This window comes from Oryctolagus cuniculus, chromosome 11, assembly GCF_051225735.1.
Source record: "Oryctolagus cuniculus isolate XC-2025 breed Fujian yellow rabbit chromosome 11, ASM5122573v1, whole genome shotgun sequence".
Lineage (NCBI taxonomy): Eukaryota > Metazoa > Chordata > Mammalia > Lagomorpha > Leporidae > Oryctolagus > Oryctolagus cuniculus.
Genome location: NC_142877.1, coordinates 22,566,357 through 22,581,053, shown reverse-complemented (window position 1 = coordinate 22,581,053; position 14,697 = coordinate 22,566,357). Strand labels below are relative to the sequence as shown.

The window sequence follows — 14,697 nt, the reverse complement described above, 5'->3', positions numbered from 1 at the left end:
CGCAATCCAAGTCAGAAAGTCAGGAAACAACTAACTGTCAAAATCAGGGCCTAAGTTCTCAAAACTCCAGCATGCTTTTAGGAAGGCTTGTGTGGCAAATTGACTGAAGCCAACTCAACACGCCAAAGACAGCAAATTAAAAACAAACAGATCACACTTTTTTTTTTAAGATTTATTTATTTATTCAAAAGTCAGAGTTACACAGAGAGAAGACAGGCAAGGAGAGAGGTCTTCCCTCCGATGGTTCACTCCCCAATTGGCCGCAACGGCTGGAACTGTGCCGATCCAAAGCCAGGAGCTTCTTCCGGGTCTCCCACGTGGGTGCAGGGGCCCAAGGACTTGGGCCATCTTTTACTGTTTTCCCAGGCCATAGCAGAGAGCTGGATGGGAAGTGGAGCAGCCAGGTCTTGAACATGCGCCCATATGGGATGCCAGCGCTTCAGACCAGGGCTTTAACCTGCTGAGCGACAGCGCCCGTCCCAACAAATCACACTTTTAAACCAAACCTAGGAGCCAATGCTGTGGCATAGTAGGTTAAGCCTCCATCTGTGGCACCAACATCCTATATCGGCACCGGTTCAATTTCCAGCTGCTGCACTTTTTTTTTTTCTCCAAGATTTATTTACTGGAAAGGCAGTTACAAAGAAGCAGAGGCAGAGAGAGATAACCACATCAGCCAGAGATGGGCTAATCTGAAGCCAGGAGCCAGGAGCTTCTTCTAGGTCTCCCACGAAGGTGCAGGGACCCAAGGACTTGGGCCATCTTCCACTGCTTTCCCGGGCCACAGCAGAGAGCTGGATCTGAAGTGGAGCAACCAGCAGCCGGGACTTGATCTGGTGCCAGCACTGCAGGCCATGACTTTACCCGCCACAGTGCCAGCCCCTGCTCGACTTCTAATCCACCTCCCTGCTGATAACCTGGGAAAGCAGTGGAAGATGGCCCAAGTGCTTGGGCCCCTTCTTCCATGTGGCAGACTTGGAAGAGGCTCCTGGCTTCAGATCAGCCCATTGTGGCCATTTGGGGAGTGAACCAGTAGATGGAAGACCTCTCTGTAACGCAGTCTCTCAAATAAACAAATCTTTTAAAAAGTAAAAAAGTCAAACCTATACTTTATATATTGCTTGTAGCTATAAGTTAAAAACAAAACTTACTGGGACCTGCACTGCAATGCTGTAGTTAAAGTTCCAGCTTAAAGTGCCGGCATCCCATATAGGTGCCAGTTCAAGTCCCAGCTGCTCCACTTCCGATCCAGCTCCTTGCTACTGTGCCTGGGAAAGCAATGGAGGATAGCTCAAGTGCATGGGCCTCTGCACCCACATGGAAGACCTGGAAGAAGCTCTTGACACCTGGCTTCCGTTTGGCTCAGCTCCAACCGTTGCAACCATTTGGGGAGAAAACCAATGGATAGAAGACCTCTCTCTCTCTCTCTCTCTCTCTCTCTCTGTCTCTATCTCTCTCTGTAACTCTGTCTTTCAAATAAGTAAAATAAATCTCTTTTTTTTTTTTTTTTTTTAAGATTCATATGTTCATTTGAAAGGCAGAGTTATAGAGAGGCAGAGTCAGAGAGAGAGAGAAGGAGAGGTCTTTTATCCACTGGTTCACTCCCCAAATGGTTGCAACTGCCGGAGCTGGGCCAATCAAAAGCCAGGAGCCAGGAGCTTATTCTGGGTTTCCCACGCAGGTGTAGGGACCCAATGACTTGGGCCATCTTCCACTCTTTCCCAGGCCATAGGATCTGAAGTGGAGCAGCTGGGACTTGAACTGGCACTCATATGGGATACCAGCCCTGCAGACCACAGCAAATGCCCCTAAAATAAACCTTTAAGAAACAAAAACAAAACAAACAAACAAACAAAAACCCTACCAAATACAATGTGGTGTCAAATTGGGTCCTAGAACAGAAAAAGGACTTTCCTTTCAGAAATCTGAAAATCAAAAGTTCAGATAATACGAATGTACCAGAATTAATTAAGTTTTGATAATTATATCATGGTTTTTATGATTTCAAAATTTAAGGAAACTGCTAATACTTAACACTGTACTATCTGTGCAACTTCTCTATAAATCCAAAATTACTTAAAAATTTTAAAAGGTTTTATTTAAAAAAAGAAAAGCTTGAGGTGGGCTTTTGGCACATCATTAAGTCACCATTTGGGACACCCCTATTCCATATCAGAGTGCCTGGGATAGAGTCCCACCTCTTCTCTTAATACTTTTTTCTTCATAGCAGTTATCACAATCTGTAATAGTCTCCACTGTTTACTCATTTTCCTGTTGTTCCACTAGAGTGACAACTCAATGGAGAAGAGTGTCCTTTCAGGTTCTATTAAACAGTGTGCTTCCAATACTTAGAATAATGTCTGGATCTTGGAGGTATTCAGGTAGCTTTTCTTTTCTTTTCTTTTTTTTTTTTTTGACAGGCAGAGTGGACAGTAAGAGAGAGAGACAGAGAGAAAGGTCTTCCTTTTGCCGTTGGTTCACCCTCCAATGGCCACCGTGGCCAGCGTGCTGCAGCTGGCGCACCGAGCTGATCCGATGGCAGAAGCCAGGTACTTCTCCTGGTCTCCCATGGGGTGCAGGGCCCAAGCACTTGGGCCATCCTCCACTGCACTCCCTGGCCATAGCAGAGAGCTGGCCTGGAAGAGGGGCAACCGGGACAGAATCCGGCGCCCCGACTGGGACTAGAACCCGGTGTGCCGGCGCCGCAAGGCGGAGGATTAGCCTAGTGAGCCGCGGCAGCGGCCAGCTTTTCATTGTAAAAGATTTATTTATTTGTTTGAAAGTCAGAGTTACACACAGAGAGGAGAGGCAGAGAAAGAGAGAGAGAGATCTTCCATCTACTGGTTCACTCCCCAATTGGCTTCAATGGCTGGAGTTGGACAGATCCGAAGCCAGGAGCCAGGATCTTCTTCTGGGTTCCCGGTTTCCACATTGATGCAGGGGCCCAAGGACTTGGGCCATCTTCTACTGCTTTCCCAGGCCATAGCAGAGAGCTGGATTGGAAGTGGAACAGCTGGGACAGAACTGGTGCCCATATGGGATGCCAGCACTGCAGGCGGCAGCTTTACCCACCACGCCAGAGCGCCGGGCCAAGGTAATTGTTTAATGAAGATATGCAAACCCCTGAGTCATCTGTGGAGACCAAATGGAAGGGTAGTCTCCACAGTTTCCCACTGCAGCTTCCCCTTCTTCCTCAGCTTCTCAGAAAGTTAGAGTACAAAGAAGAGAAAGGGAATTTATTTCTCCAGTTTTCAAATTAACAAATACTAAGGAAAGAAACATAAATTATTAGAATAATGGGGTAGAATCATAAAGATATTTCTAGCTCCACTGGGTCAAAAGCAAATGAGGAGGATGAGAACAGAAAGGGGAGAAGCCATCTAACAAGTCTACTGTTTGGTCTACAGTCAATGTGGAGATACATCCTCAGGAGCTGTGAAAGATTAAGTTGAAGTTGATTCTTCTTGTTGTTGCAGCCAGTCCAGCTGAGCAGCAGAGAGGGAGAACTGATATGTCCATAGAGCACGAGGGTCCCTAAACAGAAACCCTTTTCTGGTTCCTCTTGCTTTCCCCACCAGGACTCAGGCGTGTCCAGAAGTAGTATCATAGTGAATGTCTCTATTGCCTCAGAATAATGTCCAAGGGAAAAACAGCTTCCCTGTGTTTCTGTCCTGGAGGCGGGCTGAAGTCAACATACCAATGCAGGTTTGACCGTGAGACACCAACTGGGTATAACAGGGTTCCTGGCTGTGTGAGGGTCCATGAGATAGGAGGGGCCAGGCTAGTACAAAGTCAGGCCCACTCTTCTAGTGTTGGGTCCACTTGATGCTCTTGAGGTCAATGCCATCCTGCACCATCTCCCAGAGAGGGCTGTCAAAGAGAAGAGGCACGGAATGAGTGAGGAGTTAAGACAGAAACCAGACAACACTGGCTCCAAGGCCCTGAACAATACCTCATCTCCTTCTCTGGCTCTTGCATTGGTAGCCCCCAACATGGGTGGTTAATAAGTCTTTTCCAGCTACTTATCTGTCCTTGTCAGCCCTAGCCTCTCTCCAACAGCCAATAAAAGAATAATAAGGTGCCCCCAACTCAAAAGCAATGGGACCCTAAGCCAGTGTGCATCCAGCATAGTCACAGTCTTGTCACGTCATGGTCATATTCTGATCCCACTTGTGGGATGCTATGGATCAGTCTCCCATGGGAGAACCAACACTCATGGGACATGTACAAGTAACAAGTGTCAACATCTCTGCTAATGCCCACCACATATGGCTCACATGTTAGCACCTGTTTCTGGGTTTTGCTCTAATTCACAGTCAGAGCAAAGCCTAGGCCTGTACCATATAGGTATGCAGTGCCTTACACAATTCTTGCCAGCTGGATCTCCCCAGAGTTAAACTGTGCTTCCAACATCCCTGGCTCCAACCTAAAAGGACCTCTGGAGTCAGGCCTGAGCATCCCCTCTCACACAAGAACTGCTGCTGAGAAATCCCTGCTCCAATCCCTTTCAGCATGCAAGTTTTGGATAATGTTCCCGAACAAGATTAGCTCAGTGTGCTATGAACGTGAGATATTGTGGCCTGGATTTCCCCAGTTAATTTTCTTCTATTTGATTTAATTAAAAAATTTAAAAGAATTATTTATTTGAAAGGCAGAATTACAGAGAGACAGAGGCTCAGAGAGAGAGAGAAAGAGAGAGAGAGAGACAGGTCCTCCATCTGCTGGTTCACTCCCCAAATGGCCGCAACAGCTGGAGCTGGGCTGATCCAAAGCTAGGAGCCAGAAGCGTCTTCCGAGTATCCCTTGTGGGTGCAGGGGCCCAAACACTTGGATCATTCTCCACTGCTTTCCTCGGCCATAGCAGAGTGCTAGATGGGAAGTGGAGAAGCGGGGACTCGAACCCGCTCCCATATGGGATGCCAGCACTACAGGTGGTGGCTTTACCAGCTATGCCACAGCACTGGCCCCTGATTTAATTCTGTTCTTGGATCATCCTTCTCTTTTATAGTATGTATTCCCAACATGCCTGTCTGAGACTTTCCATGACCTCTTAAAGTTAGCCATCTCCTTCCTGTGCCATCTCTTTAGAGGTCACATGATTACAGTTTAACAAAATAAGGCAATGGCTGAGGGCTAATCCAACAAAGGTGAATTCAGTTTGTAAAGGGGCAGAAGGAATGGGGTACAATCATGTAGCCATACAGATAGGCAGAACAAAGCTTTCCTAGCAGAATGGTCAATAGAAGTGTCTTTTGACTGTACTGGGGAGCACCAGAAAATTAGGACAAAGAGGGCTGAGAAAGCTGAGTAAGCCATAGATACTTAAGCAATACAGTAGACACCAGGAAGGAAACTGGGAAATATTAAGGTCTGGGAGATGGCAAAGGGAAGCAGGCTGTATGCCTGAACCTCTTCATTCTACCAACTAGGTGGAAAGACTCTTCAAAGTTGAACAAGGACAGAGCCACGCTCTGAAAATATGCAGTCCTCAGAGTTCCCAGAAGGAAGCTGAACTGTATGGCTACTAGAAGAAGCTCTGGTGGCAGCTCACTGGTCAAGAATCTCTTGACCTTTACAAAGAAAACTCTGAGTGTGTCTAAACATTTTGAGAATCTGATGGGAACTATAGACTTTGAAGGAAAATGCACACTTATGTAACACTTATAACTTGAGGACTACTGTGTACCTCCTGAAGCCAGCCACAGAACCCAAATTAAGAACCCCTATCTTAAATGAGTTTCTCTATACTTAGTATAATAAATCACGAATTTCATATTGATATGACTGCAAGATGCCTTAGTACTATCTATAACACTAGTGAAAAAATACCATTTACATTTGTGTAGTCCTTTATTTTTTAATGACACATTCTCATATTCTGAAAACAAGCAGCCAAAGAGATCCGCTTGATTGCTTTGTGGAATCTCTAAATCCTAAAACTGAAGCACTCTCAAATTTTTGTTTCTGGCAGTGTGAACACAGAACCTAAGGAAGAGAAGAGACAAGACTGTAGTTTCTTCCAGCGAGTCTCTGGTAGGGGCCTGTGCTGTGGTGTAGTGGGGCAGGCCTCCACTGTGGCACTGGCATCCCACGTCTGAGTGCTGGTTCTGCTCCGCTTCCGAACCAGTTCCTTGCTATTGCATGTGGGAAGGCAGAGGAGTGTGAGACCCAGAGGGGACTCTAGGCTCCTGGTTTCGGCCTGGCCATTCGGGTGAATGGAAGATCTCTGTCACTTCCTCTCCCTGTGTGTGGGACTCTGCCTTTCAAATACAGTAAATAAATCTTAAAGAAAGAGGTTTTGATACACAAGGACATACCTCATTTCTCGAAGTCGCTTCACGTGATGAATACACTTCTCTACCGTGAAATCCACTTCCTCCTCTGTAGTGAAGCGGCCAATGCCAAACCTGAAAAAAACACCGAAGAGCTCTGTGTCAGGTAAGTTCGCTCAGCAAACACTCGCTGAGATCTATGACACAAAGGCACAGAGAGAACCTGGTCCTTCCCCTGTATGTCAGAGTTTCTCAGAATATGGGCTAGGGGCCATCCACATTAGATGCATCCGAGAGAAAGTCTCCTACTCCTCCTCCTGACCTAGTGAACCAGAATACTCAAGTGTGGCAATTGTGTTCACAGTGCTGTATCTACCTCACTGAGCTCCAACCCAAGAAGTAGGAGGGGAAAAAAAGAGGGCTCTTGACCATGGGTTGTGCAAAGTAGATGCCCACAAATCTACCTGTTGTGCAGCACCCAGGGAGCAAGTAGCGACAAAAGCCTGGCAAGGCCGGCGCCGCGGCTCACTAGGCTAATCCTCCGCCTAGCGGCGCCGGCACACCGGGTTCTAGTCCCGGTCGGGGCGCCGGATTCTGTCCCGGTTGCCCCTCTTCCAGGCCAGCCCTCTGCTGTGGCCTGGGAGTGCAGTGGAGGATGGCCCAGGTGCTTGGGCCCTGCACCCCATGGAAGACCAGGAAAAGCACCTGGCTCCTGGCTCCTGCCATCGGATCGGTGCGGTGCGCCGGCCGCGGCGGCCATTGGAGGGTGAACCAACGGCAAAGGAAGACCTTTCTCTCTGTCTCTCTCTCTCACTGTCCACTCTGCCTGTCAAAAAAAAAAAAAAAAAAAAAAAAAAGAGTGAGCCCTCCACTGGAAGGGTTAAGAAAGATCATCTTTACAGGCCTGGTGCTGAGGCACTCCATGAACTTGGACATTGTCAGAGGTGCAGGAACTTTGGATTTGCAAACACTCCCCTTCCCCTAAAGCAAGACACTGCTCAGGACTTCAGCACTTCAAGAGTGCAGCTACTGGTGTTCGGCAGGATGCAGTGAGGCTTGTCTAGTTGGCCTTCTTTACGACACCAACCTGTGTGCTTTCCATGCCAAACATGTAAAAATTATGCCAAAAGACATCCAGGTAGTATGCTGAACATGTGCTTAAGAATCCACTAATGGGGCCAGCACTATGGCACAGAGGGCAAAGCTGCCCGCCTCCCATGATGCTCGCATCCTATATGGGTGCTGGTTCGAGACCCAGCTGCTCCACTTCAAATCCAGCTTCCTGTCATTGCGCCTGGGAAAGCAGCAGAGGATGGCCCAAGTCACCCACGAACGAGATGCAAAAAAAGTTCCTGGCTCCTGGGAAGACCTCTCTTTCTCTCTCTCTGCCTCTGCCTTTCTGTAACTCTGCCTTTCACATAAATAAATAAATCTTAAAAAAAAAAAAAAAGAGAATCAAGAAGAGAGGGGCTGGAATTGTAGTATAGTAAGTTAAGCTTCAGCCTGTGGTGCCAGCATCCAGGTTCACATCCCAGCTGCTCCTCTTCCGATCCAGCTCCCTGCTATGGCCTGGGATAGCAGCGGAAGATGGACCAAGTCCTTGGGCCCCTGCACCCATGTGGGAGACCGGGAAGAAGCTCCTGGCTCTTGGCTTTGGATCGGTGCAGCTCCGGCCGTTGTGGCCATCTGGGGAGTGAACCAGTGGATGGAAGATCTCTCTCTCTCTGTCTGTCTGTAATTCTGCCTCTCAAATAAATAATCTTAAAAAAATAAAATCAAGAAGAGATAATGAGAATGGGACTGAGAAAGATTGCAACAGGAGATGAGATTTACAAAGGACGCCATTTACAGACATTGCAGCTCCACTCCCTCACCTGATAGAAGAGTGTGCTAAATCCTCATCGGTGCCAATCGCTCTAAGGACGTAAGAGGGCTCCAGCGATGCAGAGGTGCAGGCACTAAGGAGAGAGACACACGTCTTGCTTAGCTTATCATCAGCATCTGCTTCTAGACACAAACCTCTAGTCTTTCTCCCTTGCTCACCCTGGAGTCATAGCACAGAGACAAAGGGGCTGTCTATTCTCGGAGAGTTACAGGAACCAATGCTGCCCTGCACATGCTGGGAACTGAATCTGGCTACTCTGGCCCCTGTGATGCATAACCTCCTTGAGCAAGTACACTGCCAAAGTGTGAACCAGCAGCTAAACCCTTGGAGGCCTTTTAAGCAGTTCAGTTCTGGAGAAGTGCCGAACTGCTAGTGTAACCCTAGGACAGATACATAGTTACACATTCCCAGGAGTCATAAAAGGTACAAAAATTCTCCAGGAAGCCCTCCTAGAATGGTAAACATCACCTGTGCCCAGCCAGTTCCCACTGCGAAGTTAAAAACCAGCATTGCACTTAGAAGCCATGCACATCAGCCCAGTCAGTCCATTTAATGATCCAACTCACCTCCCTGAGGATAAGGCGACATCTTTAAGTGCCATGAGCAGACTCTCCCCTTCCACATATGCAAAGGAAAGGTTGATACAACCTACAGGGAAGAAACACCATGAGACAGGTCCCAGAGTCCCAGCTTATTCCAGAAGAGGGATAGAAAGTGTATGTTCATACCAGGGTAATGCTGCTCAGGGTCTCCGTTCATCACCACATCTGGAAGGCTCTTCATTATCTTCTGCGTCAGCCGCTCTGCTAACTTTGAAATCCGCTCGTGATCGTACTAAGTAGCAGGCAAGGAAGACTAAGCCCAGTGGTCCCCAGGCAGCTCAGAAACACAGTTTGAGGAACCCTTCTCCACCCAGAATTCACCATACATCAGGCCCATCTATCATCCTATATACCCAAGGGTACTACTGTGTCACCAGAACTAAGCATGGCACCTGGTTAGTGAAAGGTACTCAGTACTGAGCACAGCTATTAGCTACTAAAGGGGCATGGATTTTGGAGCAAGGTGCCAGAAAGCATTAGGACAAAAGAGGGTTTTCGTAAACTTCCTCTTCAGGCAGAGAGCTGATTCAGTCATCCCAGGACCCTTTAAATAAGAAAGCCAGCACAGGGGAAGAAGTAATGGGAGGGAAGTGCTCTCCCCATACCTCCATCTCTTGCTGGGCCACCTCACACGCAGCCCCCATCCCCACCACCAGGGGTGTGGGCACTGTCCCAGACCGCAGACCCCGCTCCTGCCCGCCTCCGCTCTGCAGGGCCTCCACGCGCACACGGGGCCGGCGGCGGATGTAGATGGCACCAACCCCTGGGAAACAAAGTTTGTTATAAAAAAAATAAAAAAGAGAGAACACGGATGAAACAAAATATCATTTTCCAAAGGTGTCAACAAATTATTTCAACTTTTCTGTAAGCTTGAAATTTTTCTAAATAAAAATAATTTGAGGAAAAAGAATAGCAATAAAAGCACAATTTACACTTCTTTTAGATTTTTATATTTTGTTTATTTAAAAGGCAGAGTTAGAGAGAGAGAGAGAGAGAGAGAGAGAGACAAAGATATTCCATCCCCTGGTTCACTCCCCAAATGGCTGTAATAGCTGTTGTTGGGCCAGGCTGAAGCCAGGAGCTTCTTCTGGGTTTCCCACATGGGGACAGGTGCCCAAGGACTTGGGCCATCCTCTGCTTCTTTCCCAAGCCCATTAGCAGAAAAATAGTTGGGAAGTGGAGCAGCCAGGACTCAAACCAATCCCCATATGGTATGCCAGCACTGCAGACAGTGAGTTTAACTGGCTGCACTATAGTACCAGTTTGCAAACTTTTTAATTATGTATGTATTTATTTGAAAGGCAAAGAGACCTTCTATCTGTTGGTTCACTCCCCAACACCAAAGCCAGGAGCCTAGAATCCAATCCAGGGTATCCCGTGTCCTTGGCAGCTACAGAAGTAATTCAGCTATCATCACTGTCTCCTGGGGCATGCAGTAGCAGGAAGGCAGAAACAGAAGTAGAGCCAAAACTTGAACCCAGGCGCTTTGGTAAGGGGTGTGGGCCTCCCAATCAGCATCTTAATGTTGACAGAGTACAGAGCAGGTGGGAAAGACAGCCAGATCTTCCATGTATTCATTCACTCCCTAAATGGCACAACAGTCACGGCCGGGCCAGGCGGAAGCCAGGAGCCTGGAACTCCACCCTGGTCTCCCACATGAGTGGAGGGGCCCAAGTAGATCAGCCATCTTCTGCTGCCTTCCCAGGTGCATTAGGAGGGAGCTGTACCAGAAGTGGAACAGCTGGGACTCTGATCTGGGATTCTACATCACCGGCTTACCTCACTGCACCACAACACAGGCGACTTTAAATATCCAAGTGAGTTCATTCTTAAAGACTGAAATAATGTTGCATAATTTGGAAAAAGATATATATTTTATTTATAATCCAAAATTGGTATCAAACACTTTATGAAACTAGCATTTTTTTTTTTCAGATTTCCCAGCAAATACCACTTTCACTTGTTTTGATTGTTTCATTGTCTGTCACAAGAAAACTTTCCTTTTTGAACTGGCCAAAAAGGTGGGGTATATGAAAGCTGAATGCTGGACACTAGCAGTTAACTGCTGATGTTATTCTATGATTAAACCATTTCAGATGTAGGAAAGACAGTCTGACTGTCTGTAAACTTCTTATTCTTTAGTACATGTGGATGTTAAGGTCTTCTATTGCAGTTGCCTTATGTAAGTGGGGTGTTGTGAATTATTTGCTTAGCATGGTTTATTACAATGTTCTGAACTTTTCAGCAGCATGGTAACTCTCCCTATATGGTAAGCAGGCTACTGACACAACACTTTTTCTAACCCAAAATAATTGCACTGTATCTTTCTTTGTAAAGCCAACAGGAAAGATCTTGGCCAATACGACATAATATTACCCATTCCAAACACTTGGCTAGGGAGGACAGAGTCACAGCATAGCAGGTTAAAATGCTGCCTGTGGCATGGGCATCCCATTTTGAAGTATTGGTTCAAGTCTTGGCTTGAAACAATTCTGATCCATTTCTGCTCCATTTCTGATCTGGCTCATTACTAATGTGCCTGGGAAGGCAGCAGAAGATAAGCAGACAAGAGGGGGCTGGCGCTGTGGTGCAGTAGGTTAATCCTCTGCCTACAGCACCGGCATTCCATATGGGCCACAGCTGCTCCTCTTCCAATCCAGCTCTCTGCTATGGCCTGGGAAAGCAGTAGAAGATGGCCCAAATGCTTGGGCCCCTACACACCCATGGGAGACCCAGAGGAAGCTCCTGGTTCCTGGCTTTGGATTGACCCAGTTCTGGCTGTTGCAGCCATTTGGGGAGTGAACCAGCAGTTGGAAGACCTCTCTCTCTGTCTCTTGCTCTCACTGTCTGTAACTCTACCTTTCAAATAAATAAAATCTTTAAAGAAAAAAAAAAAAAGAAAGAAGATAAGACAAGTACTTGGGCCCTTGTACCCACGTGGGAGACCCAGGTGGAGTTACTGGTTCCTGGCTTTGGCCTGGCCTAACTCCAGCCACTGAAGGCTTTTGTGGAGTGAACCAGCAGATGGAAGATCTCTCTCTCTCTCTCTTTCTCTGTAATTGCCTTTCAAGTTAATAAATACATAAATAAACTTTTAAGAAAAAAGGAAACCTCTGTAGAAAGTCAAGGGCACAATGGCAAGTAACAGATGATACACACTGTGGTAAAAACACAATTATTCCATCTCCATATGGTAAAAAAGCAAACTTGAATGTTTCATGGTTATACCCTATAATATTAAAACAGTGCTGTTAAAAACAAACAACTGGAGCTGGCGCTGTGGCATCGCAGGTAAAGCTACTGCCTGCAGTACTGGCATCACACATGAGCACTGGTTCGAAACCTGGCTGCTCCACTTCCGATCCAGCTCTCTTATGGCCTGGGAAAGCAGTAGAAGATGGCCCAAATCCTTGGGCCCCTGCACCTGTGTGAGAGACCTGGAAGAAGACACCATCTTCAATACTTCTAAGAGCTAGTCCACCATCTCCCACAGGGTGTGACACATCTTGGAGACACAGACATCACTGAAAAAAAAGCCCTTACCCCAGATAGGGAGAAGTCAATTTTTATATGGCTACTTCCACAGAGGACAATAATCTCTCCCTAGTGGTCCAGAAGAAGAGGCAGACCTCAACCTTGCAAACATTCCTAGGCCAACAGAACCACAGGGAATAGTCAGGAATCCTAAGAGACCAACAGGAGCACAGACTCCTAAGTCTGTTAGGAACAAACACCAAGAGATGTTAAAGGCCATACGATCTGCCACTAAGCTGAAGCAAGACCAGGGGAATGAAGGACTCAAAGACTGTTCCTCTGAACATCATATTAGGGCAGACAAGATACCTGGACACAGCTAACTAAATTTGATTTGACAAAACTTCTTGTTCCTCAACACAATTAATATCTACATGCCTTCTGAGGATTTTCTAGTATAGAGCCAGGAAGAATGTCCTGTATATATACATAATAACTGCTGGGGCTTTTGAATAGTTGAATGTTTTTTGGCTATTGCTAAATGACATTCACTTTGCAAGGTACTATGAAAGTACAACTTCTTCTAAAAGCAATGATAGTGGGGCCAGCATTGTGGCATAGCAGGTAAAGCTGCCTCTTAGGATGCTGGCGTCCCTTATAGGCACCAGTTTGAGAGCCATCTACTCCACTTCTAATCCATCTCCCTGCTGATACTCCTGGGAAAGCAGCAGCAGATGGCCCAGGTCCTTGGGCCCCTGCATGCATGTGGGAGACCTGGATGAATCTCCTGGCTCCTGGATTTGGTCTGACCCAGCCCTGGCCGGTGCGGCCATTTGGGGATGAACCAGCAGATGAAAGATCTGTCTCTCCCTCTCTCCATAACTTTGACCTTCAAATAAATAAATAAATCTTTTTTTTTTTTTTTAAAGACAATGATATCCCCAAATGACTCTAAGGAACATCTGTCAGAGGATTTTCTGGGAGCTACAAAAAGGAGGAAGTACAAGAAGCACTGGCACCTTTGGGACCATAGATTTTGTGACCACTGATGCTCATGAGATCAATCTTCATGTCGTTGACATCCAGTGGGATTTTTCCAACAGCCTGGGCTGCATCGGTATGAAAATATACTTTTTTGGAACTGCAAATCCTCCCTAGGGAAACAACAAAGGGGAGGACTCATAGCACAATGTGGCCACGTCACACAGCAGCAATCCCACAATACACCAAGAACTGTCTCTACTCACATTAAATGACCTCTGCCAATATCATGTACAGTAAGTCCCTTCCCTCATCCTTTTCTCTCTCCCCTACCTCCCTTCCACTCTACACCCCACTCCCTTTCTCTCTCTTCCCAGTGGAATAAAAAGATGAAAGACAAGGCACCAAATCAAAACACCCCTTGATGTGTTTTTTATTAAATTCTATTTTGCCCCTGATATTTTGATACATAAGACTCTTAGAGCCTCATGAACACCAGCCTTTCAATATGTTGAATTACCTTTTAGATCCTTTTTGATTTAAAAGAAACAAAGGATTTTATTTATTTATTTATTTATTTAGGCTAACATACCTAAAGAGATTATAGGGTAAGCTCTAAGCAGGGATAATAGAGACATGTTCTAAATTGGAAAAACATGAACGGGAAAACGGGCTGAGGATTTCTGTTGTTGTTGACAGCCACTGCAATAAAATGAAAAAACACACAGGGTACTAAACATGGACTCAAATACTAACTGTGCCACTTACAATGTCCTCGAACAAGGTACATAAGGTCTTTCTTTTAACTTCCTTACTGTATTCTACAGTGTCACAGCTCCCAGTCTACCCGTGCTCCCTCACATTGACTCAGATTTGGCAAGAATCAGGGTTAATCCATGATACTCACCTATCTCTGCAATAGGCTGCTTCACTCCAATTTCATTGTTCACAGTCATGACGGAGACCAGGCTGGTATCTGGCTGGATGGCGGCCTCTAGTTCCTAAGAATAAGGAGTAAGGAACTACGGAGTGCCAACAAAGTCCTCCCTAAGTGAGAATGTAGTCAAGCTTAGTCTTGAAAAGGGCTCTTTGTCAGTGTTGTGGAGTAACAGGTTAAGCCACCAAATGTGAGGACAACATCTCCTATGAACACCATATTGAGCCCTGGGCTCCACTTAGGATCCAGCTCCCTGTTAATAGACTTGGGAAGGCAAAAGAGATAGCCCAAATATTTGTTTCCATACACCCAATGTGGGAGACCTAGATGGAGTTCCAAGTTCCTGACTTCAGACTGGCCCAGCCCCAGCCATTGCAGCCATTTGGGGAGTGAACCAATGGAGAGAAGATCTCTTGTTCACGCCCTCTCTCTCCATAATGCTGCCTTTCAAATACATAAAACAAATCTTTTTTCAAAAGGTTCCTTCATTATACATCTACCAGAATGATTAAAATAAAAATACTGACTGTTGGAACAAAGGTATAA

General features: G+C 46.3%; 1 protein-coding gene and 1 long non-coding RNA gene across 4 annotated transcripts in view; both read right to left on the bottom strand.

Moving 5' to 3' along the window:
• Positions 1-3,221: 3,221 nt before the first annotated feature.
• The window catches only part of NFS1 (NFS1 cysteine desulfurase), a 33,534-nt gene continuing 22,058 nt past the window's right edge, over positions 3,222-14,697 (bottom strand). The window contains exons 5-12 of one of the 3 annotated variants that reach the window (XM_008255966.5): positions 14,122-14,215; positions 13,253-13,387; positions 9,365-9,522; positions 8,886-8,991; positions 8,724-8,805; positions 8,147-8,230; positions 6,318-6,407; positions 3,222-3,870 (exon numbers count right to left, since the gene is read on the bottom strand). In XM_008255966.5, coding sequence (XP_008254188.1) covers positions 3,807-3,870; positions 6,318-6,407; positions 8,147-8,230; positions 8,724-8,805; positions 8,886-8,991; positions 9,365-9,522; positions 13,253-13,387; positions 14,122-14,215 — 813 coding nt within the window. In that variant the 3' untranslated portion in view covers positions 3,222-3,806. Of the gene's footprint in view, positions 3,871-6,317; positions 6,408-8,146; positions 8,231-8,723; positions 8,806-8,885; positions 8,992-9,364; positions 9,523-13,252; positions 13,388-14,121; positions 14,262-14,697 lie in introns of all 3 variants that reach the window. The other 2 variants (XM_089306820.1, NM_001171334.1) reach the window with 2 other exon arrangements.
• LOC138844310 (uncharacterized) lies at positions 12,050-12,409 on the bottom strand. The gene is made up of 2 exons (XR_011379928.1): positions 12,303-12,409; positions 12,050-12,196 (listed from the first exon to the last, which is right to left on the bottom strand). It is a non-coding gene; the product is annotated as an uncharacterized LOC138844310 (long non-coding RNA).